This window comes from Neopsephotus bourkii, unplaced genomic scaffold (genome assembly GCF_033783945.1).
Source record: "Neopsephotus bourkii isolate Nb327-2 ecotype Australia unplaced genomic scaffold, CSIRO-AGI_Nbou_v1 NB_1526, whole genome shotgun sequence".
NCBI classification, from domain to species: Eukaryota; Metazoa; Chordata; class Aves; order Psittaciformes; family Psittacidae; genus Neopsephotus; species Neopsephotus bourkii.
Window position 1 is genome coordinate 7,225,701 of NW_026902002.1, and position 23,832 is coordinate 7,249,532.

Below are 23,832 nucleotides of genomic sequence, written 5' to 3' on the forward strand. Positions count from 1 at the left end.
CCACACCTTGCGTGCTCCCCTACAGCACCCACACTTACCCTACACCCAGCGCCTGCTTCTCCCCCCTGCCCCCCCGGTGCCCGCTCCCCCGGCCGGGGCTCGGCGATCGCCCCCCCGCCGCCCGCTCCCTCCCCGGCAGGCTGCGTGCGACACGCAGGCTCCCCGCCCCGCTGCCACCCTCTGCCCCGTCCTTCCCCCGCGGGCTCCTGTCTGGACGTGTCGGGACTCGGGCTCCGGGCGCTGAGTAATGTTCGGCGCAGCGCGATCCCAGGCAGAGCCGCCGCCGCCGCCGCTCCGCGCCCAGCGCTCCCGGGGCGCTCCGGCCGCGACCCTGCCCGCTCCGCCGGCGGCCCAGCGACACCGGCGGCGGGGGGCGGCAGGGGGGCCGCGGCTCCCCATGTGCCTGCAGGTCCCTCGGGAGCCGCAGAGCCGCTCGCCCGCCGAGTTCTGCCCACGCCCGCCGCGGCCCCGGAGCCCCGGGGCGCCCTGGGGAGCGGCGGGGGAGCGCACCCCGCGGGCCGAGGGCCCCCCCGGCTCCCCGGCGCGTCCCGCCATGGGGGGCTGAGCCGGGGGGCTGAGCGCGGCGGGGCGGCGGCGGGCAGGGCGGGGAGCACGCAGCCCTCGCCGGGCTCGGCGGGCGCCGGGGCGGCGGGAGGCGGGGGGGGCATCCCGGGAGGATGGCAGAGCCGCCCCGGCGAGCCGAGCCCCGGCGCGCAGGGAGCCAGTGAGAGGGAGGAGAGGGGAAAACACAAACAAGCAAACAACCCACAACAAACAAAGCGGGCAGAGAGCAGCGCCGAGCCCCGCCGCCCCTGCCCCAAAGGCGCCCGCCCGCCCGCAGCCCGCACAGCCGCTGCCCCAGCGAAGATGCGCCCGGCCCTGGCCCACGGACTCTGCTCGCTGCTGCTCAGCCTCTGGGTACCCAGGTAGGAGCTGGCCTCCCCTCAGCCCCGCTGCTGCTGAGCGCCCCGGTCGCGCGGGGAGGGCGCCGGGAAGCCGCCGAGCCCAGCCCCACGCCGGGGGCGGGCTGCCCAGGGAGGCTGGGAGGGGGTCCCGCCGCCCCGGCCCGGCCCGGCCCGGCCCCGCACGGCTGCGGCCCCCCCCTCAGGGCTCTGTCAGGGCCATTGCCCCCGTTGCCCGCCCAGTTGCTCCGGCCCGGAGGAGAGGCGGCGGGATGCGCGGCTCCCCTCGCTCCCGGAGGTTGTCCCCCTTCCTCCCCGGCCGGAGCCGCCCCAGCGCCCGCCCTATTTGCCTCAGTTTCCCCCCTCTCCCCGGGCGGAGGACGGGCCTCGCTGCCGGGGGCCCCCGCGGAGGCCGAAGGGATGCCGGAGAGGATGTCATGGGGGACGGGACGGGGGCCTTTGGGCTCCGCACCCCAGAGGCGCGCACCAGGGTGGGGGATCCACCTGCATCCCCTCCGCGGCTCCGCCGGTGCTAAAAGCGATGGGAGAGGGGGGTAAGAGGGGGCCGCCTGCCTTCCATAAAACGGCCCCCCAAACACTCACCACCCCTTCTGTGTGCATCTCTCCCGGGTGGCTGGCAGCTCCCCTCGCCCGCTCCCAAACTTGTGCGCTGTGGACAGCCAGGGGTTAACACTGGTGCTAGTGTGAGTGGGGGGGGGGTCACCCGCCCTTCCCCCTCCCTCCAGCCCCTTTAAATATAATTTGTTAACGTTGGGACTTGTATTAATTAAAGCAGCAGCCGCTGCAGCCTGTGACCTGGGGGCTTGTCACCGTGAAATCAAGTTTAAATCCAGATTTCAAGGGGGAAGAGAGCTGGGGGAGTGCTGTGTCCTCCTAGGGAGGGAGACAGTGACAGCTCCTTGCCGGTCCCTGGGTCTCCCTGAGCCCTGGGTGGAGCAAGAGGCAGCAGGACCTGCCCTCTGCTCTCCGGGGCCCAGCACAAGGGCTCCTGCCTCAGTTTCCCTGCTGTGCGATGGGGAGAAGCACCGTAACATCCCCCACACCCCCAGGATGCCCTGGGAGAGGGTGGCAGGCACTGTGTCTGGCTCAAGGCAAGCATGGGACAAGGTTCTTGCAGTGCTTGGGGCAGAAGCTGCTGGGGCTGGTGATGGTGGTAGCTGCGGACCTGTTTTGCATCTCGTGTCAGCCACAGCTTGCTTCGAGGCGGTGAATGAGCGCAGGAGCCAGGCAGAGGACTTCCTCTCCTGTGCTGGTGCTTTCGAGAGATGCACCCCCTTCTGCTTTCCTTCTGTCCGCTCTCCCCCCACCTTGACTCACCCCGTTGGAGCCACAGTAGATCTGCACCGTGGCAGACCCACATATCACCAGTGGAAGTGGTGGCATGCGTGTAAACACACTTGGGAAGCTGAAGAAAGCAGCAGCCTGACTCTGACAGCTCCCCTTCCCCCCGAACAAGCTGCAAATCAGCAGGGACCCTCGGGCTGAGCCCTTCCTCCAGAGCTGGGTGAGCACTGAGCTGGGGAAGTCAGTCCCTGATCCCCGAGAGCTGCTTCTGTCCATGGGCCTGAACCAAGCTTGCAGGATTTGGGGGAGCAGAGGGGGTACAACCCTTCTCCCCAAGACCAGGTTGCTCTGTAAGGCAGCTACAGATCTTCCTCCAGCATCCTCCTCCAAGTCTCATTTCTGTAGTCGGGGTTAAAAGGGCTCCAAGATCCTTGCTCCCGCCAGAGACCCAGCTCTTGGCTGTACTAGGGAAGAAGGAACCCTGCCTGGAGAGAGCTCTCAGCAGGGACCAAGGTGCTCTGAGCAAGGAGCAGGGCAGTGCTGAACTCCTGATGCAAGATGCAAGATACTCCTGGACATCCCTCTGCTTTGCTGCTTGCTTTGCAGGTCCTCTGCTTGAACACTGTGGATCTCAGTGTCCTTCAAGCCATTCCCTGGAGCTAGACAAACACTTCCACCCCTTCCATTTCCCTCTCCACATCCATCTGTCCTGTATACCACTGTCTTAGCTTCACCTGTATACCACTGTCTAAGCTTCAGGCACCTCTCTCTGGACATGCTTTGTCCATCTCCCCACACTCCATCTATCTCCCTGTTTCCCCAGGCAGCACCTCTACTTGGGTGTTTGCTCCCCTGCCATGGATCGTGTGACTTACCCATGCATCAGCTGGTCACTGTGCTTCTGTGGTGACAGGCATCAGCTCTAGTGGGACTGGGATCTTAATATGGGATTATTGCTGAGAGTTTGAGGGTGTTCGGCAGCGTGCTTGGCTCCGAATTTCCCTGTGAAGCTGGCAGGAAAAGGCTGGTCCCTCTGGTTACCTCCCTTCTGAGGCCCAGCAGAGATAGGGGAGATGCAGGGAGGGAATCAGCCAGCAACAAGGGTGATGCCAGACCTGGGATGGTCTCCTGCTCCGGGGTCTCTGTTACTCTCCCAAGAGAAAGCCTATGCTCTGTGGGGAAGGGGCCGACGGTCTGCACTGTGTGGCCAGGGTGTGAGATCCCTGGGGGAGCACACAAACAGGGTGCAGCTGTGGGAAACGCTGGGCTCCAGAGGCCGGGGGACCAAATGTGACTGCTGCTGGGAACAGTCTGTGCTGACATGGCTGGAGAGGATTGCAGCCCCACTGCTGCTGGGGCATCTCTGCCTGGCTGAGCTGGCATGCCCAGGCCTTTCCCAGCTTTCTCTGTAAGCATCAGGCACGGTGTGGGTTGAGGAGCATCTCTCCTACCCATGTATGTCCCCCACCAAGCTCTTCCCTCACCCCAAAGGGGAAGTGAGCAGTTGTCACATTGCTTTCACTGAGCTCATGGGTTTCCCTTTCCCTCCCAGCTCCTGTTCCAATGAGATCCTGGGCCTGAAGCTGCCGTCGGAGCCGGTGCTGAATGCGAACACGGTGTGCCTGACCCTGCCGGGGCTGACGCGGCGGCAGCTGGAGGTGTGCGTGCGCCACCCCGACGTCACCGCATCGGCCATCCAGGGCATCCAGATCGCTATCCATGAGTGCCAGCACCAGTTCCGAGACCAGCGCTGGAACTGCTCCAGCCTCGAAACCAAGAACAAGATTCCCTACGAGAGCATTATCTTCAGCAGAGGTAAGGGCTGGATGGTCTCCCTTCTCTTCTTCCTCTTTCTATGCCCAGCCCCTGCTCTCAGGAGCCATCATAGGCTCTCTGTGGTTCCCTACACAGCTCGTCCTTGGCACAGGGAACCAGGCCAGCTCTTCAGCATCCCCATGGATGAAGGCAGAGCCTGAGAAACCACAGGGTTTTGCCACTGCACTGTGGCAAAGCTGGGCTCTTCTCCATGCACCTTTGTATTTACACTGGCCCTCATCATGAGCTACTCCTCCCTGCCCAGCCCCAGCTACTGCAAAGGCTTCTTCCAGGCCCCACCACTTTCTGGCATCTTCTTCCCATAGGGTGTAGGTTGGTGTTTGGAATGGTGCCATGGGTGTGCAGAACAGTTGGTGGGTCTGAAGGTGGATGCTGAGCTCTGGGATTCAGTTTGGTGGATGTAGTGAGCATCCTGGCTCCTTCCTGCTTTGGGGGTGGTGTTCCCATGCATCACGGTGAGCAGAAACATCTCTAGATAAGGAGACATAGCTCTGTGAGCCCATCACCTTGGCATCCTGCCTTTGTGTTGGCTTCCCAGTCCAGAAAGCTGCTTTGTGGGACCCTAGAGGGGTCAGAGAGATAGGCTGTACTGGGAGCTTGTCTGCCCACAGAGCACCCACCTGAGCTGCTGGGAGAGCTCTCCTAGTTCTCTATGGTCTGTCAAGTCCTGGTGCCATGACTCCCCTATAGGCATGGCTGGCTCTGCCTGGGTTACGGCTCCCCAGTTGATAATCTTTCCTCAGGAGTGGACTCTGGAGGTGCAGAGTGATCGCCCCTTGTCTCAAGAGGGGCTGCACTGCATGGTACAGATCAGGGTTGTGACCTGATGGGACCATCTGTAGGACTTGAATGCATCTTCTCACCTAAGTACCCCTCCTGAAGCCCAGGCTTCAGCACATCTCCAAGTGTCCACAGCCCCAGACTGTGGGTAGGAGAGGATAGTAGGGTGCCAATGGCAAGCAGGTGGGTGCTGAGGGCAGGAAAGGTGCCCAGCAAACACATTGTTCCTCTAGCTCCTGAAGAAGGTGAAAACCACCAAAGATACTGTTCACCTGCCCTAGACTGAGTGCCTTCTGGCCTGGTGCCCAGTAGAGAGGTGCTTTATCCCTTCCTCAAGCATCCTTCCACATCCTTCAACATCTTCTGTCCATGGGACTGCAAGGAGAGTCACAGAGAAGTTGGCAGCTTAAGACTTCCATGCCTTTGCAAGGATGTGATGGCAGGGTCACCTAGGCAGCTCCAGCTGGTGGGGGGATGGCTGGAGAGGGAAGTGAAGGAGTGTTTTGGTGCTGGAAGCTCCCTCGTGTCCAAGGCAGATGGGCAAAGCCTCGCTGGAGTAAATGCTGCCTTGGAACACATGTGGCATGAGGGCTGTGGTCCAGCCATGGAGCTGCTGTGGCCACTCTCAGCATGCTGGTGCCTGGAGGAGGGCAGTGTCTCTTCCCTCCATGAGCAGCACCCAGGTTAGGGCCTGGCAGGGAGGGTGGGGACCATCAGCCCTGATAAGCATCGAGGTATTTCCAGGTCCTCTGAGGAATGCAGTTCACTTTTAGTCTCCTCAGGCAGTAGGAGACACTAACTTGCTGGCTCAAGTCGCTCACACACCCAGGCGAGCTTCCCTGCTCTGGGTCCCACCAGCCTGGGTGAGAAGCTCCAGCTGCAGAGAGCACTGGGCTTCTGCAACCCTCCTCAGCCCACTGGGTCTGGTGGTGGCCGGTGACTTGCAGCTCACCTGTGTCTCAGGTGCCACCTCAGCTCTTTGCATCGTCAAGGCTGTGACTGATGGGTGTGGGTACTCCCGCAGCCCCTGGACTCCTGCTCCAGTCCTGAGCTCTTGGGTGTAGCTCATCCCAGGCTCCCAGCACTGGTAGGATGTAATTCCCTGGTATAGAGCACTCAGCACCAGGAAAGGATGGAGGTAGGGCTGGAGCAGCAGAGCAGACAGGCATATCACCGAACTCCTGTTTTGGCAGCAGAGGGTGCAGGATGAGCCTTGAGCACCCAGGCCATCCCATGTTGTTGCTCGGAGCTGTTCTGGCATGGAGCAAGCCTTGAGGCTGGTGCCCTGCCCCGCTTCCAGCCCACTCGTGTCCCTCTATAACGGAGCTGGAGCTCTGCGCTCTGCCTTACAGCCAGGTGCATCACCCAACCCCAGTGCTGGAGGAGAGGCGAGCAGTGGAAGCGAGGGGTGCAGGCTCCATGCTGCAGGCATTAATGGATCTGACCTCTGGGGATCAGGTCTCTGCGCCCTGCCCCATCCATCCTTGCCGTGCCTGGGAGCGCAGTGTGCTTGTAGGATCATTGTTTGTAACCCGAAGTGACAGACCCCTTTAATCTTTCATTCCTTTTCCCACTTCTTCTGCCATCAGTTCAGCCGTGCGTGAATCTCACTTTAAATTATTTGTAGCTGGCTTCTCCCTCCTGCTCTCCCCACTTGGCTCCATTCCCCATCTCCACCCTGTCCTCCTGCATCTCTTGCATCTTCACCAATGCAGGTGTGAGCAGCACCGGTGCCTGTCCCATCCTCTGCCAGGCATCCAGGCACTTGGTGGAGCGGGGAAGCTCATCTCTTGGAAATAGAGCAGGGGAGAGTGGCAGATGAATGGCTGTCTCCCCATCCTGCTGATCTGATCCCAGAAGTTTGAGTGCAAGCCCTGGGGAGACAGGAAGGAGCAGGGAGGCTTCAAATCCGACAGGACTGGGAGCCTAAGGTGGATTCTGGGCAGCATAGCCAGGGACAGGGATGCTGACAGCATTCTGTGTAGAGCACAGACCTGCTCTCTGGCAGGGAGGTAGCAGGGAGATGTGCCCATCCCTGGGGTACAGGGCATGGCAACTGCAGAGCACAACAGGTTATCAGGGTGCCCATGGATTTACTGTCCCTGCTCTCACAGAGTCCCTGGTATTTTTGAGACACTCCAGTGGGCTGTGGGTTTTTCAGGTTTGGTCTTCTGATGCTGCACCCTTGGGGTGGGGAGTGTCCCTTGTACCCCCCTCTCAGCCTCCAGTGCCATCTACACCCTGCATCCTCCTTGCCCCATGTGCCCTCCATGTGCTCAGCATTGCCATTGCGAATCCTCCTGTCATCTCTGACTCCTCAGCTGACTGCTTACGTCTTTGCCACCCTCCTGCCCATTCGCTGACACTGTCACCCCTGCCAGCACCCTCCAGTCCTGTCCCTGGTCCCATCCCTTTCTGCTGTACCACTCTCACTCTCCATGTGCTGTCCCAGCCATCAGACATCTTCTGCTGACCTCAGGGGCAGATGTAAGAGGACAGAGCCGTGAGGTCAAGGCAGGTGGCTGCATCTGCATCAGCAGGGGAGACAGGTCCCCTGCTCCTAGGGTGAGCAGCATGATCGTGTCCAGCTCACTGGAAAGGGTTGCCTCTTGCCCTTGTTTGTGGTCCACTGCAGCATCTGTGAGTGGCTGAGCACTGTGTGGCTGTGCTGAACTGTCCCTGGGTGCCTGCCAAAACCAAAGCTGCGGATGGCAGTGGGTCACCAAGCCTCTGTCCTTGTCTGGTAGATGTGCATGCATGGGTTGGTGCAGTGCCAGCAGGGCTGGGACTGTCCGGGTGCCAGGCAGAGGCTGTCTGAGGTGTGCTAAGGGATCCCTCTTCCCTCCACATTCCCCTTTGTTCATCCCAACCTCATCTATATGGAGCTGTGAAATAACTGGGACCCTCATGGAGGGGCTGGGTGTCCTTGAAGGCCCCGAGGGTACATGGCTGGAAGGGATATGTCTCTGGAAGGCAGGGTTCCCTGGTTCCTTCTGCAGCCTTTGGAGGAACGGGGTGCACCCTGTGCCCGCCTTGAAGGGCTTCCTGGTGCCAAGGGCCCTGCATGTACACGGCCAGACCTTGGTTTCTTACAGTGAAGAGAGGGGCACTCCCTGCAAGGCTGCAAACACCAGGTGCTGGGGGGCAGCTAGCTGTGAACTGGAGCGTGGGGAGGCTTTGCCATGTGCTGAGGGAGGCAGGTGCTCTTACGGCTACCCAGGCAGATGCTGCCAAGCTCAGGACCCTGGTGCCTGGCTCTGCAGAGCCCCAGCCAAGCTCAGGTGCCCACAGACCGCAGCGCCTGGCCTGGCACAGCTGCAGCCAGTCTGCTGGCACAGATTTTGGTACCCCCAGGCAAACCAAGGGCTTTGCCCACCTGGCCCTGAAGCGCACGTGGGTGCTTTGGATGCTCAGCTTCATCCCTGTGGGTATCCCCATCCCCCAGACCTGCCCCCAGTGAGACCCTGGGGCCAGGGCAGCATCCCTGGAGGTGCGAGGGCAGCATCCCCAGAGGTGTGGGGCTGATCCTGTTTCCCTGCAGAGCGGCAAGGGCTGCTGGCTTGGAGCGCTGCGGGCGGATGGGGTGCAAGGGCTGCAGGCTGTCCCTGGCATGCTCAAAGAGGTGCAGGGAGGCAAGTCGGGATCTGCAGGAAGGCGTTTAGTGCCTGGTGCTGGGCCAGACCCTGGCAGGTTCACCTGCAGTTTAATTAGGGAGAGGGGAGGGAGCGGGGCTGGGGGAGAGGCAGCGTGTTGGGACTGGCTGTCTCTGCGGGCCTCGCAGGGGGTGGCAGGAGGAGCTCTCCTCTGCCTCACCAGCCAGCAAGGCCAGGGCGATGTGCCTGCAGCTCCTGGCAGCTGCCCCCCACTCCTGGGGGTACTGCCCATGGAGGGGTGGCTGAGCATCCCTTGGGTACCCCAGGGTGCACCCAGAACAGGCTGTCCTGGCTGCTTCCTTGATGCCACCCAGCTGCTGCAGTGATGGGTGCTGGGAGGGCATTGCTGCCCAGATGTGATGGTGATGTGTGGGAGGAAGGCCATGACTCCAGATCTCCCTGGTCTCCAGGCCATGGAACCCAGAGCTGTGCCTGAGCTGGCCCCTTTGCCTTCATCCCACATCCACATGAGAGATGGAGAAACTGCAGCACCTGTAGCAGAGCTAGTACCAGCTGGGGCATAGGGTCCTGCTAAATGTTTCCCCATTTCCCAGATGCATCTTGACAGGGAAATTTTTCCCTTGCTTAAGAAAGACACTTCAGGATCTGACCTGGGGGTGATCCATCAGATCCATCCTCCTTGCCCAGCACAGTCCTTTAAATACATGGCATGGTGGTGGTGTAAGGGTGGTGTCCTCTATTCCCTCTTCCCTGCAGGATGCAATACTTCTCCTCATACCTCCCACAGCTAAAACCTTTCCTGCGGTCTCTGGAGGGATCTGGTGACTCAGACATCACCACTAAGGTCTTAGGTGGCTGGGGTAGCTGGAGAGCCTCTCTCCGAAGGGCTCGTGGCTCCATGCCGCATCTGTGCTCGCCTGCGGTTCCTGCAAGCTCCCACCTTCTCCAAGCCCATGAGGCCCGTGTTTGTCGCCTGCAGCCACGTTGCTCGCTGCTTTGCTGCAATCCTCTGGGCTCTGCTGTGGCTGGGGTAGAGCAAGGAATGTAAACTGAACTTCCAAGCAGAACCACACTGGCATGGAAGCTGCGGTCCCAGTGCTGCCCTGGCCCCCTCTTCACCACTGCTCGCAGCTCCCTATGAAAGAAGGTGAGGGAAGGAGCAGAGAAAGCAGGGAGGAGTGGCAGGGACAGGCACAGCGATACTGAGCAGGGAAACGGCCATGGTGAGAACCGGACAAGAGTCCAAGAGCGCTGGGAGGTCAAGTCCTGGGGACCGGTCTGTCCTGCCTGCAGCCTGGGGTATGGCAGCTCAAAGGACAAGGACCCTGGGTCCCATCCATCAGCTTTTGCACGGCAGGAGAGCAGCGGAGGAAACAGAAGGGGCTTGACCCCAGGGGTTTTCCAGCTGTGGAGGGCACCAAAAGAACTTAGCCTCTTTATCTGCAAGGAGACGGGCTTGCCAGGCGGACTGGGTAGGTAGAGCTTCTGTCTGGGCCCCGGGAGGTGCCACATGGGAAAGTATTGGGCAGGCTGGGGAAATGTGTGAGAAACGGGCTAACGGAAAGGCAGGGCTGAGAGAAGGGTGTTGTGCGGGGTGGAGGGTTTGCTGCTGCCATCCCCAGGCACTGGCTGTGCAAGGAGCTGGAGATGTCAAGTGGGGTGACAGTGACAAGCCCCTGCTATTGGGCTGTGCTCATGAAGGGCTGGAGCTGACCCAGACTGTGGTGATGGAGAACGGACATGGGGAGGATTTTGGGATCCAGGAGACCTTCCCATGCTGATTCTCCAGTCGTGCATCACTTACGTGGGACCTGCATCACTGAAGGTCCCCAGATTCGGGGTGTCCTGCTGTAACAGCGATGTGGGTGTGTTGCAGGCACTGCCTGCCAGCGCTCTCCCCGGGGAGGCTGCACAGCATACGCACCAGCAGCCCCATTACCTGCCTGCTGAAAAATGTTGTTCAACTTGTGCACGGAAAGAGGCAGGCTGAGAGCAAGCTTGTCCCACACCGAGGGGAAGCTGGGAGAGGCTCCCGCTGGCTTTTAAGCAAGCGCCTCGTTAATTTTTTAAATGCACCAGTGTCAAATTAACACACAAAAGAGCAGCATGACTTTTAAATGCAGGTTTCTGAACCGTGTTTCATTTCCCTTTAATAAGATCATAGCGTTTGCTTGGCGGGCGGCAGCGAACCACCAAGGAGGCATGTGTGGTGGGAAGCATCGCCAAGGATGGGCGACAGCCGCGGGGAGTGGCTGTACTCTCACCTCTTGTGACTCTGTGGTGCAGGCAGGGAGCTGGCAGAGCCGCTGCCTGGGATCTGTGCTTTGGGGTGCTCACCCAAGCTCCCTGTGTGATGGCACGGAGAAAATGCCCCCAAAACCTCTCCTCTGCTCAGCCGTAGCAAAGCCAGTGCTGATCAAGCTGCTCTTGTTCAATTGAGGGAGAGAGGCTGGTGAACTCCAGCTATTTATTTATTCACGTGTGAAGCCACGGCACTAACTCTGGCTCTCCCTCCTCCTCCTCCTTGTGCTGGGGCCAGTCACTGTGTGTTGAAGCAAAGGGCGCTGTGGGCTCCACGCTTGGCCCCGGAACCACAAATAAAAACACTACTTTGCATTTAAAGTAAAACAGAAGATCCCAGGTAGGGGAGGCTCGTCATCCAGCTGTAGCAAAGCCAAGCAGCCCCACAGAGCCCCTGCCACGGGACCCATCCCTCTCCCCATCCACCCTATCCCCAACTAGTGGCATTAGTGAACGTCCTGGCTCCCCAGTGTTTAACGAATACCAGCTGCTGGCCCTGGCAGTGTGTGATGTGGTCATGGCATGCTCTCACTGACTAGGGATGCTCAATTTTTCCAGCACGGTAGCACATTTAGTTTTCTGAGGGAGCTGATGGGGCTTGGGGAAGGAAGGGGCATGGGCGGATGAATGCGGCTGGACAAGCAGTGCTGTCTGCTCCTGTTACTGCCCCATCCTGCACCCTGTGGGTAAACAGAAATGGCCCATTCCTTGGCAGAAGTATTCCTCAGCCAGCAGTGTATGTATTATAGTGGGAAACTCTGAGTGGGGATGGGAGGAGATGCTGCCTTTCCCATCAGGGCCATGACACTGAAACCTGAGCAATGCCATGGTGGCATCTCTTAGGGCAATGGGAGAGCAGGGTGATGGTGGGAGCTGGGGTAGGGGCAGGGCTGGGCTTCAGGGCAGCAACGGTGGGGATGGGGCTTGAGTGAGGATTTGGTCCTGGTCCTGTTCCCAGTGGAAGCTGGTGCACCAGGACAAGCCAAGGCACAAGCTGAACTCTGGCTCCCTATACCCCAGCATGCTGCTGGCACATCCACACTCCCCAGCCTGAGCCCTGCTCTCTCCTTCCTCACAGGCTTTCGGGAGAGCGCCTTCGCGTATGCCATTGCAGCCGCCGGTGTGGTGCATGCCGTGTCCAACGCCTGCGCCCTCGGCAAGCTGCAGGCCTGCGGCTGCGACCAGAAACGCCGGGGTGATGAGGAGGCTTTCCGGCGCAAGCTGCATCGTCTTCAGCTGGAGGCCATGAACCGTGGCAAGGGCATGGTGCACGGGGTGCACATGGAACACATGCCGGCCGAGACCCCCGGCCTCCAGGACTCCTGGGAATGGGGAGGGTGCAGCCCCGATGTGGACTATGGGGAGAAGTTTTCCAAGGATTTCCTTGATTCCCGGGAAACCTACAGGGACATCCACTCCCGCATGAGGCTGCACAACAACCGTGTGGGCCGGCAGGTGAGCAGGGTTGTGGGGCGATGCTGCCAGGTACCCCAGGACACGTGCGGGAGGGCTGTGGTGGGACTCCTGCAAGACTGGCATTGCCCCCATCTCCCTGGTTTTGCCCGGAGCAAAGGCAGTGGTGGAGCCCCGCTGTGGAGCAGATCTGCTGGGGAGGGCACCTCTGGGCATCACTGTTGTCCCCTGCCAAGGAACACTTCCCTGCCCACTGTGACCTGCCTGTGGTGCAGCAGGGCTATCTCAGGGACAGGGTGAACTGGTGTCAGGCAGGTGCAGCAAGGGAGAGCTATGGACAGGCAGGGAAACATCACTGGCAGAAAGGGGTGCAGCACAGGCTCCAGCACCCAGCACAGCTCTGGCTCTGGAGAGGGAGCCACTGTCCCAGGGAGGCAGATGTGAGTGGGACTGGGCCAGGCAGCACGCGCCTGTAACAGCTGGGAAAGTGCAGCATCCCCTCGGGAGTGGAGCTGACATCCCACAGCCTTGTCCCCTGTCTCTAAGGGGTACTGGAACCTGTCCAGGCAAGCAGGGCAGCCTCCCCTCCATTCTCATGATGTCAGATCTTGTTAAAGGTACTAATTAGTACTTCACTCTCTGGCAACTGATGTTTAAAAGCAGCCTGACACTGGAGACAAGGAGCGTGCAGGCAGGAGGGGCTGGGATCATCGCTGCATTGCCCTGCCTGCCTTTGCTCCCAGCAGGTGCCAGGGGGACCCCATCCCGTGAATCGCCATGATCCCCAAGTGAATCCGCATGTGTGGGACATCATCATCCCCATGAACCCACACGTGTCCCCAGGATCCCAGGCACATGCTGCCAGGGCAGCACAGGAGTGTGTGTAGTGGCGGCAGGAATAAGTAATTAAAGTCCAGAATTCCACAGGGAGTGTTTGCCCAGGATGGGGTGGCTCAGACGTTTGGATGTGCCTCCTGCTTTGAGCATGTTTAAAACCAGCTGTGAGATGGCGACGCTGCAGAGCCAGACCTTGGTGTGTGCCCTTCCCTGGTGCTGGAGCTGAGCTTCACCACCCCAAAGAAGCCATCCTAGTTTGGCCAAGCTGTAAATGCCTGAGGAAAGCCAAAGCTTTTTGCTTGTTCGGCTTTCTGTGCTTGTGCATGGTGAAGGCTCACTCAGCATTAGGCAGCTAAATCCTCCACAGGCTGCTCTGCCCCAGGCCAGGCAAGACCCTCCTATCCCAGTTCTGGCTACAGGGCCCATTCTGGCTCCTCTCCATCTCTGTGTACCCCAAAACACTGGGACTCCTGTCACTACTCAGAAATTTGGGGTTTGTATTGCCCGTTTCTCAAAGGAAGCCCGACAGCCCCATGGAGAAGGAGGGGAAGGTGAGAGAGGAATATTTGCACTGGGGCATGTCAGCATGCAGTCTCTGTGGGATCCAGCAACAGCAAAAATACTTTGGGTCTGCTTGTCCCCAAGGGCGGGCAGCATGGGACTGGCCGTGTTAGCTCTTGGTGGCTTTAGAGACAAGAGCTAGGGTGATGGAAGCAACCTGGGAACAGGAAGCAGAAGCAGAGGAGGACCAAAGGGGTAAAGGAGGGTATGGTACCAGTGCAGGGGGGAAGCAATGGCTGGACAGGCTGCCCAGATCAGGGACACTGTTGAGATGAGGGTGTGAGCCCGTGTGTGTGTCAGGTTGTGGTGGCTTTGGGTGCCATGCATTGGAACAAGGAGATGATGCTGTGCCTGGACTGTGCCTGTTGGTGCCATGCTTATTGACGGGGCTTGACGCAGCCATTCACATTGCCTGGGGATGGGTTCTCCAGCTCCTCACCTGCTCTTTCAGCAACACCATGGATCCCACACCCATGTGAGCCCTCCTCACTTCTAGGACCATCTTTCTGCTGTAATAAGGAGCAGTCTGCTGGGATTTCCAGGAAAGGAGTGGCTCTGCTGCATGCAGCAGCTTTGTGGCCCTCCCCTCTGTGTCCTGGGGGTTGTACCCCTTGAGCAGAGCAGTGATGTGGACATGCATGCCATGAGCTGTGCCCTGCCACATGCATGCCACCTCTGCATGCATGCAGCAGAGCATGCACCTCTCTATGCACCAGAGCTCTCCAGCATCTCTATGATCTGAGCATCGTGTCCATGGTCCGCGTGTGTCCCAGGGGTGTTCTGCACATGGGTCAGCCTGTCTCCTAGCTCAGACCCTCCCTTTCCAGGAGGAGGTGACAATCCCACCGATGACCACATCCAATAGCTATTGGATGTGGGTTTCTGTAGTGTAGTGGTTATCACGTTCGCCTGACACGCGGAAGGTCCCTGGTTCGAAACCAGGCAGAAACACACTGGTTTCTTTTCTTCTTTTGCATCCAGCTACAAAGGCAGGGAGGCGATCACAGCTGCTGGGGATGTGCAGCATCCTCTGATGGTGGCAGTGGCCACCTTGGTCCACTGTTTGCATAGGAAACCTTGGGCAGCCAATAGTTGTTTGGGTGTCCTGCATCCCTGGGAGGGAGCAAGTTCTCAAGTGAGGAACAGCAGGAGCATGCAAGAGGCTTTGCAGGTCCTCCTAATGCAACAGATCAGAGAGTGAGAGGATGAAAGGCAGCAAGGAACTACCCATTACCCTCACAACAAAGACCTACGATAAAGCTCTTATGAGCGTGTCTGGGAGGAGCTGGGAATGTGCGAAAGAAAGCACCAACGAGTTCGGGCTTGTGCTGAACCTGGGTGTCTGAGACAGGGAAAGGACCTGGATGGGTAGGGGTGTGTGGAGGAGATTTGATGGCAAAAGCATGGGGCTGAGGCTCCTCAGATGGGTCCTTTACAGGTCTCCTGGCACTGGCAGGGTCCTGTGTCCCCTGTGCTGCCCATGCAGGAGGGAGAAAAAGCCATCCCTGAGCAGGGATGGATGGGTGCTGTAGTGCTGGGGCTCAGGATGCTCAGTGGTGATGGCTTGGTGGTGGAGATGGAACACAAATGCTGTCTTGTCCAGCCGTTGCTGTGACCAGTCATAGCCCCAGATGAGCCCCTGTCCAGCTGTCATGCTGCTGTCCCCTCCATCCCAGCCAGAGCCTTATATGCAGATTTTCCCTGGCCCAGCCAAGGGAGCAGGGCGGCGGTGTGGGAAAGGATGGGTCCCAGTGCCAGTGTGTTCCCATGGATGGTGGCAACGAGGGTGACGAGCAGCTGGTGTTCTGGCTGGCACACCCAGGGCACAGCGAAGAGGCTGGGCAGCTCATTACCTGCGAGGTGGAGGAGGCAGTTCCAGCAGCAGACAGGACTCTCTGCAGGATGAAAGCCAAACTCCAGCCCATCCCAGACCTCTCCACCGTGTGCCCCGAGCTCCAGGCGTGTCTCCCTGGCCGACCTTCATTACCATAACTGCTTAGCAACGGGGAGATTTACTCAAAACCAAGAAAACAAGGAGTAAAAACTACCCACCCCTCTCAAAAGAAGGCACTCCTTGCATATGCATCCCCCCCGTACCCCCCCAGGGAGGGAGCGGGAGCAGGCAGCATGGGTCAGGTGTGAAGCCGGGCAGCCAGGCAGGGTTGGTATCATGGGACAGGACCTTGCATAAGGCCACATGTCCCCTGGGCTGTCCCCGGCTCCTGGAGTGTGTCCCTGAGGTGGGGGAATAGTCTTTGCAAGCCCCAGCGCAGCTCCTAGAGGGGCTTTGGTGTCTCCATGAGAAGGGAACTTGTGGAGCCTGTGTTATGCATGGGTATGGAGGAACAGTACCCAGCAGGGAATCCCTCTTGGGACAGAACAGAAGGTATAAACGCATCCCCACATGCATCTTTCCAGGCCATGTGGGGATGAGTGGCTGCTCCATGTTCCTGGAGACTGCTGGGCATAAGCGGTTTCCCTTGGCATGGCCACAGCATCGTCCCTTGCAGGGATGGGGGACCTAGGGAGACCTCAGTATGCAGCCTGGGGGCTCAGCAGCATTGCCTAGGGACCCCAAGCTCCTCCTTGCCCCCCATGCTGGCCTCTGGCCCCAGCCCAAACCACAGCCACAGCCCAGCCCCATGCATGCTGGCCCTCATAATGGGTGGACGTGTGGCACCAGCCTCACTGTGGCCTCCCCAGACCACAAGTCAGGGCTGTGAGCATCTCTGATCCCTGCTTGAAATTCGATTGATGGTGGGAGGCAGTGTCTCAGTGCCCCTGGCTCCCACCAGAAAGCAGGCAAGAGCTGAGAGCAGAGCTGCTCCTCGGACTCCTGAAGCTGGAGCTTTAAGTGGGGGGAAGCCCTGGGAGGGGAAAGCATCCCTCTCACCTGCCCCACTTGAAGTGCTCCTGACTGGTATGGTGCATGGGGACGTCTGCACTGGGGGGTCCCAGTAGGGCTGCAGCCATGCAGCCATGCTAGCTATGCCAGCTTTTAAGTGGGGTCCATGGTTAAGCTGGTGCTGCTGGAGCCAGGCAGCAGTGTGAGATTCAGGTTCCTTCTCCCTGTGGTCAGGTAGCTCACCCTCCCCTTTAGGTGCTGATCCCTTGCTAGAGCATAGAGTTGGTACTGCCAGGATGGGAAGGGGCAGGGTGTGGGACATGGGTGACACTGAGCATAGCAGCAAGGTGAAGTCCTTCTGGCTTTTCAGCTCCAGGGCTCTGATGGCTGCTCATGACAACCCTTGGTGTCCTTTCTGTCCTTTCCCCATGCAGGTGGTGATGGACAACATGAGGAGGAAGTGCAAGTGCCACGGTACCTCGGGGAGCTGCCAGCTGAAGACGTGCTGGCAGGTGACACCTGAGTTTCGCCTGGTGGGGTCTCTGCTCAAGGACCGCTTCTATGGGGCCACCCTCATCCGGCCCCACAACCGCAATGCCGGGCAGCTGGAGCCGGGCCATGCTCGGCATCGCCGCCGGGCCGGCATCAGCGAGTTGGTTTACTTTGAGAAGTCACCCGACTTCTGCGAGCGGGAACCAGCCCTGGACTCCTTGGGCACCCAAGGGCGCCTCTGCAACAAGACCAGCCCGGGCATGGACAACTGCGAGAGCCTGTGCTGCGGCCGTGGGCACAACATCCTGCGGCAGACACGCAGCGAGCGCTGCAACTGCAAGTTCCACTGGTGCTGCTTCGTGGCCTGTGAGGAGTGTCGCATCACCGAGTGGGTCAGCGTCTGCAAGTAGCTGGGCAGGGATGGGTGCCCACCCCAGGGTGCCAGGGACAAGCACGCCTGCCCGCGGCAGGGGAGGGAGACGGGGATCGGCGCTGGGGGGGGGAGATGGAGCCGTGGTACCTGCTTCCCTCCGCTCCGAGGGGAGCGGGAGAGGAGATGCTCGGCACCCTCCGAAATCAGCACTTTGATGTCACCTGGGGAGGGCAGGGCTGCCCGCTGACTGCTGCCTGCCCGGCCCCACACGAGAGCACCAAGGCTCCTGGCCCCGGGGAGCACACGGCCATGCTGTACAGACTGTCGACACCAGCACTGCTCGGGGGGTGAAGGGTGGGCACAGGGGTGGGGAAGTGCCTGCTGGCACCCAGCAGGATGGGGCAGGGTGGGGTGGGGGACAGCAGGGCATGGGGAGCCCAGGATGGGAGGGGAGGGTGGGGGGATACCTACGAGCACTGTGCACAGGTTTCTCCGGCTACGTGCGAGGCTGTGCTCTGGGCCAGATGAGGATGGAGTATCCCATGGGATGGAGAGTGGGCACAGCTCTGTGGGCTGCGGCTTGCCTCTGCAGGGGCAGAGGTTTGCTGGCTTGAGCTGTAGCACTGTGTCCAGAGGGGAGGGTGCCCGGGGCTGTGCTGTGCGTGCCTGTGTTATTGTATGGTAAGTTATTTTCTGATTGTGAATAAAAGTGGATTGGAGACAGCATGGGGTATTTCAGGATGCAGAACCCTGCTCTTCCCGCTGCATGGGGCTCTCTGCTCCTGCAGGGTGCCAGAAGGATGGAGGGGCCCTCTGTACTGCCTACGCACTCGGGTGAGACTTTCTCTGCAGTGCTTTGCTGCCGTACCTTAATAACAGCCCTAGGATCTGTTTGCAGACTGGCAGGAGGTGCGGAACCCCTGCGGACACCCCATACCCTTGCAAGGTGGCTGCTGGAGGGCTGCTGCCCACCCGGATGCATGTTGGACCCCATCCATCCCATGGGAATCCCGCCTGTTGGCCTCATGTATGTGGCCATACTGGGGCTGGGGGCTGCTCTGCTGCTCCCCATGCTCCTGGGGAGGGATGGTGGGTCCAGAGAGCATGGGATGGGGAAGGCAGCAAGCACAGGCCAGGCAACGGGGGTCTGTGCACGGCACCTCGCTGTGGTGGTGGGGAGGTCACCCAACTGGCTGCAGCAGCCCGCAGGGACCAGGCAGTGAATCATGCTGCTGGTATCTCCCAGCTGATAACTTCCCTGCTCCTCCCACGGCTGCGTGCTCCTTGGGGCTACAAAAAAAAGAAAAAAAGAAAAAAAGAAAGAAGCGAATTAAAAAGAACCCAACAAAAACCAAAACCAAATTGAGGAGGAAAATACCAGGCTGGAAGGAAGCGAGCGCCCCGGGCCCGGCAGGGAGCGGCTCCTGTCGTCGTTTCATAACGCTCCCGCAGGCAGCAGCAGGGAGCTGGGTCAGCTGCAATGGATGCTCTGCCCTTCCCCACCCCACCCCACCCCGGGGCAGGAGGGCTGCTTTGCTCCTCCGGCAGGGAGCTTTCCCCTGGAGCCGGCCGGTTTAGGGGCTGAGAAGAAGAGGCTCTGGAGGTGATGGAGGGGAGTGTGGGAGCACCTGCGTGGCTCTGTCTGCCAGCACAGCAGGGCACATCACCACCGCAGCGGCTCCCGGCAGCAAAGACCTGGAGCTGGTGACGTTGCAGGAATGGGACCTCTGCTTGAAGCTCAGGGCACCCAGGGTCACCCTGCAGGACATGAAAGCTGCAGTGTTCCCGTGGGGTGAGCTTGCTCTGGCAGGGCATACTCCAGAAATTCATTTTCCCTCCTGAGGTCCTGTTTTTCTATCCCCAATATCCATCTCCAGCATCAGGGCCCTTTTTCCAAACCCCCAAGCTCTCTGCCTTTTACTCCATATATTAGTTGGACCCCCAAAAATGTTCCCTGGCCACCCCATCTCCCCCTTTCCTCCCAGAGTGGCCAAACCAGTGCTGCCCGTTGGCAGGGGGGCTCTGCACATCAGTCATGCTTCAGTGCTTTGTAGATGGCATTGGCTTCCCCCCTCCCAGGAGATGCTTTGCAGGCATCTGATCTTGGGGCTGCTTGGAGTGATGACTGACTCACCACCGAGCTCTCCCTGCACCACAGGATCCTCTCCCCTGTTTGCTAATCTCAGGTCACCTGTGCTGCAGCAGCTGGAGCCCAGCACATGGCTCCCCTGGCAGAGCAGAGCTGGGAAAGGTACCCGAGTGGGGACAAGGTGTGTTTGATGATGCAGAGAGAGGGATGCAGGGCAGGGCCATTCCCCCTAAGCACATCTCACATCCCCCAGTGAGGGACAGGCTCAGGGCATCCTGGGGGTGCAAAGACTGCAGCTTGTTCTCTCCTAACACCCCCCACCCCAAACTTTGGGAACACATCGTTGTGCAATGGCACACCAGTAATGCCAGCACAGGCAGGGTGAGACTCCCAGCACAGCCTGGCCAGTGAGCCTGGCAAGCCACAGTGCCTGGTGCTGTTTGGTTCTGCAGAGACCCTGTCTGAGCTTGGGACCCTGGGACATTCAGGGAAAGACATGAAAAGATCCCTTGATCTTGTTGGGTCTGCGGGCGGCATGGTCGGGGTGCAAGCATTGTGCTGTAGGGTGCTTTGTGCTGCAGGCAGCGTGCTCCGGGTGCAGGCAGCTTCAGGGCACAGGCTGCTTGATCGCAGGAGCTCATTCCCTCCTGGGGCCAGCTGGCTCCCAACGCAATACCAACCTTCAGGATCTGCTCTGTGGCTTCCCTCACTGAATGTCTGGGAGCCACAGGCAAGACGCCAGTGTGCCTGTGGTTACAAACCATGTCCCCATCCTTCCCTAACTGGGAATCAGCTGCTGGGCAGCTATCCTAGCAACCACACTGCTGGGCACAGGGAGTGTGCAGCACAACCTCCTTTCCTCACAGTCAGTGCCGAACCTCCAGAGCCAGCTGCCAGTGAGGCCAGGGTCTGTGCATCCCAAACCTCTCATATTCCATGAGTCTGAGTGAAGACTCCCTGATCCACAAATGGGATCTGTCCCAACCCCTGCAAAGCGTCATGTTTCCTCACGTGGAGACACAGTTTGAACCTGCTGAGCTGCTCCAGCCTTACACCTTCTGGTGCATGGCTCCCCTGCCCCATCAGGAGCACCCCTACCCGCACAAGGGGCTGGGCTGAAATGGGAAGGTTCAAGGTGCTTCACCCAAGAGGGAGAAATGGCCATCATGGCAGAAGAGCCTAGGCAGATAATGGAGGTGGTTTCCAGCAGAAGGGAGCAAATTTTCCCAGTGCTCTCCCACCATCTCCCTGCAGAGGCAAATCACTTAGGAAGTTCCAAAGCTAAAAAAGACATGGCCTTTTTTTTACATGCATGTCATGGAAAGAGCAGTGAAGGCTTCTAAAGATGGCAGCAAGTCCATGCTGGCACAACCAGGTGGAACTCAGTCTTGTTTCATTAAGGGCTCAAGCCCCCTAAAGGTCTCTGCTGCAGAGGGGACCACCAGCCTGGTGGCTCTGCTAGAGCCACTCAAAGTCCAGTGGTTTTCTCTAAGCTTGAATTCCTGTTCCCAGGAGCAGAAGAACTTCTCAGCTCCTTCCAGCAAACCAAAAGTGAATCTCGTTTCTTGCCCCTGCTGTTGTGGAGAGCGATGGGAAAGCCTGACCTGAGATTGACTGCTGAAAAGGCAATAGAGAGACCTGAACCGGCCTAATTGGTTTGCACTTCTGCCAGGTATGAAGCCAGATGTGTGGCTGTCCAGATGTGGATATCCCAGGCTGGTGCTCTCTCAGACCCTGGCCTCATGCCCATCTCCAGGCACAGTGCGGAATAGACGAGGCGTCACTGAGTTCCCCCCAGCACAGCAGGTTGCTGGGTCCTTTCTCCTCTCACCTAAAGCCCCAGCTCATCTCCTGCTTCTGGAAAGCTCCAGTAAGGGTGGGGAAGGTCTCTGGGGGTGGCAGTGGGGGAGTGGGGGGCTGGGACTTTCCCTAGGAGATCACAGGAGAAACTTTGGCTGGAGGGTGGGGGGAACCGGTGAGGAGTTGCTACATCATGCCCCAGTGAGCTGTGAGTAACTCCTCTGGTATTTCTTCCCCGCACAGAACAAGTCATCAGAGCCAGATCCTGCCCGGGGGAATCGCTACACGGGAACGCCCAGCCCCATCCAAATTCCATTCCTGCTCCCAACAGGAGCTGATTTAAAGCAAAGCCATGAGGGGACAGTTCCCTGGTACCCCCCGTCCCATCCCACCTGCTTGGGGTGGCACGAGCATGGCAACGGGCAAGGCTGGCAGCGCTGGCTGGTCACCCACAAAAGCAGCCAGATGCATCTGGGCCACTTGAAGTCACTGGAGATCAAAGCCTCATTGCATCTGCTGGTCCAAGGGGAGCAGAGGGCAGAACATTCCTTGTTTTGATCTGGGCAACTTGTCTCCATGCTTCCTCTGGTTGAGAAGCAGGTGGCCATGGCTCGAGACCCTTCCTAAGAGCCTGTCTTGCACCATGCTTCAACCTATGCTGCAGAGAGGTGCTCCGAGGCTTTCCTGAAGTTCAGCCCCAACATGTCGTGCTTGGCACCGACACCTGTGCAACCCCCCGAAAGAGAGAAGAAGAGTTTGGCCCTAACTGACCTGCTTGGCAAGGTGGAGTACCTACAGCGAGGCGGCAGCTGCCTCCCTCTGGAGAGTAGCCCAGAAGCATGTGTTCTCTCCGCCAGGCCCAGCTGCTGCCCACCACCCCGTGGCACAGCATCCTGGTGGCTTTGCCCTCCATGGTGAGGGGCTGGTCGCTTATCCAGTGAGGATGCTGGAGTCACCACTGTGTTGAGCTCATTGAGTGACTGGACATGCTGGCAGCAGCCCAACTCCACCGGAGCACCCCTGCTCCCTGGGAGGACTGCAGCCTCCTGGCTCAGCATCAGCTACACCAGCCCATGGTGCTCCGTGACTGGGTGCCCCTGGACAAGTGGCTGCCACGTGCCTGCAGAAGGGCCAGCAGTGTCTGGAGATGGGTGGGATGTGGAGCTGGAGAGCAGAGGGAGGGCTTGGGCTGAAGGCTGTAATGGAGCTAGGCCAGGGCCAGCAGGAAGAGCTCCCAGGGAAGGCTGGACAAGGGATGGGGAAGGTAGGGGCTGAGCAAGGTAAGAGCAGAGTTTGGAGGGCACTGAGCCTGTTAGAGATCTGAGTGGAGGTACAGAGGAGCAGAGGTGTAGGCCTCAGAGTGAGAGCAGGAAGGGGAGAGGGATGCACAAGAAAGAAGGGTGATGGTGTATCTGGGAAGGTGTGATGTGGAGGGTTAGGGTGCCCTAGTCCCAGTGGCTGAGATCCCCATCCAGCAGATGGGCACCAAGTGAGCCTGTGTACTCAGAAGGAAAGCTTTAACCATTAGACCACCTTGCTCAAGGTGTGACTCCTACTGCGATAGCTGCAGGTAGGTTTGCACCCAAATATTCTTTACTCTCAGTCCTGCATGTGATCGTCTGCCCCAGGAAACACCAGAGACCTCTTGGAAAGCGTGTGAAGGACACTGGTCCGTGGCACAGATCTGTAACCCACAAGTATAGGGCACCCACCACTTTCCTTTATCCCTTGACCAGAGACCGCTCACAGGGAGTGCCCAACCCTGGATGCTGCCTAAAGGGGTGCCTTTTCTCTGCCCCCCAGCTGGAGCTGAAGAAGAGGAAGGTGGGTGCCAGTTTGTCATCATCCCCAGATCATTGCTTCCATGCGGCAGATAGAAGAGGCAAGGGGATGCCTGGCTGCACCCAGGGATGGGTGTGATCCTAGAAGCAGCCTGCTGGGACAGCAGGATGGATGGGAGAAAGGTGGAAAAGCTTTTTGGACATGGATGGAGAACACCTGGAGGGACTTTGAACCACCCCTCTCCGTCGCTCCATGACAATGGGAGGTTTTTGGACTGGGAAGAGAGATGATGGAGAGGCAGGGCCTGGTGGGGGCAGGACGCCAATGCAGGGGAGGTGGGAGCAGGCGGCTGGGGTCGGGAGATGAAAGCGCACGGTCCTGGGGGGGGGGACAGGAGCAGTGCAGAGGCAGCCAGCACAACCAGGTGCAGTGGGAAGGGCTGGGAGGAAGGCGGGGAAAAGAGGCCAAGTGCAAAGAGAGCAAAGGCAGCGGAGGAAAAGAGCGTGGCCAGAGAGCAGACATGAAAGGGGGAGTGAGGCAGGGGAGAGATGAAAGCGCCATGGCGCGGGTGCTGCTGCCTCCTCCCCAGGCTCCCGGGGCTCTGTAATCCCCGGGGAGCTGGCTTCTCTCATGTGGTGGCCCGCAGCTGTGTGCGGTCGGCTCAGCCCCACCGCTCCGCACCGGGACTTTCCAGGAGGGGGAGAAACCCAACACAAAACACATGACTTAACCAGCGCCTGCCAGGCCCCCGGCACAAGCGGGGTCCGGGGCACCCCGGTACGTGGCACACACGCGGTGCTGCACCCCAGTGAGGACGGGGCCAGGCGGCAGGCACGGTCACTTCTGATCGGGGGTGGGGTGGCCACTCGTACGTGCAGAAAAGGGTATGAGCATGGACGGTG

At 59.6% G+C, this 23,832-nt stretch overlaps 1 protein-coding gene and 1 non-coding gene across 2 annotated transcripts; both read left to right on the forward strand.

Annotated features, from left to right (window-relative positions):
* Nucleotides 1-611: 611 nt before the first annotated feature.
* Nucleotides 612-17,598, forward strand: WNT10A (Wnt family member 10A). The gene is made up of 4 exons (XM_061369964.1): nucleotides 612-926; nucleotides 3,760-4,022; nucleotides 11,817-12,193; nucleotides 16,829-17,598. The coding sequence occupies exons 1-4, from the start codon at nucleotides 868-870 to the stop codon at nucleotides 17,294-17,296; spliced, it is 1,167 nt and encodes a 388-aa protein (XP_061225948.1). The 5' UTR covers nucleotides 612-867; the 3' UTR covers nucleotides 17,297-17,598.
* On the forward strand, nucleotides 14,428-14,500 carry TRNAV-GAC (transfer RNA valine (anticodon GAC)). Its single transcript has one exon. It is a non-coding gene; the product is annotated as a tRNA-Val (tRNA).
* Nucleotides 17,599-23,832: the final 6,234 nt, after the last annotated feature.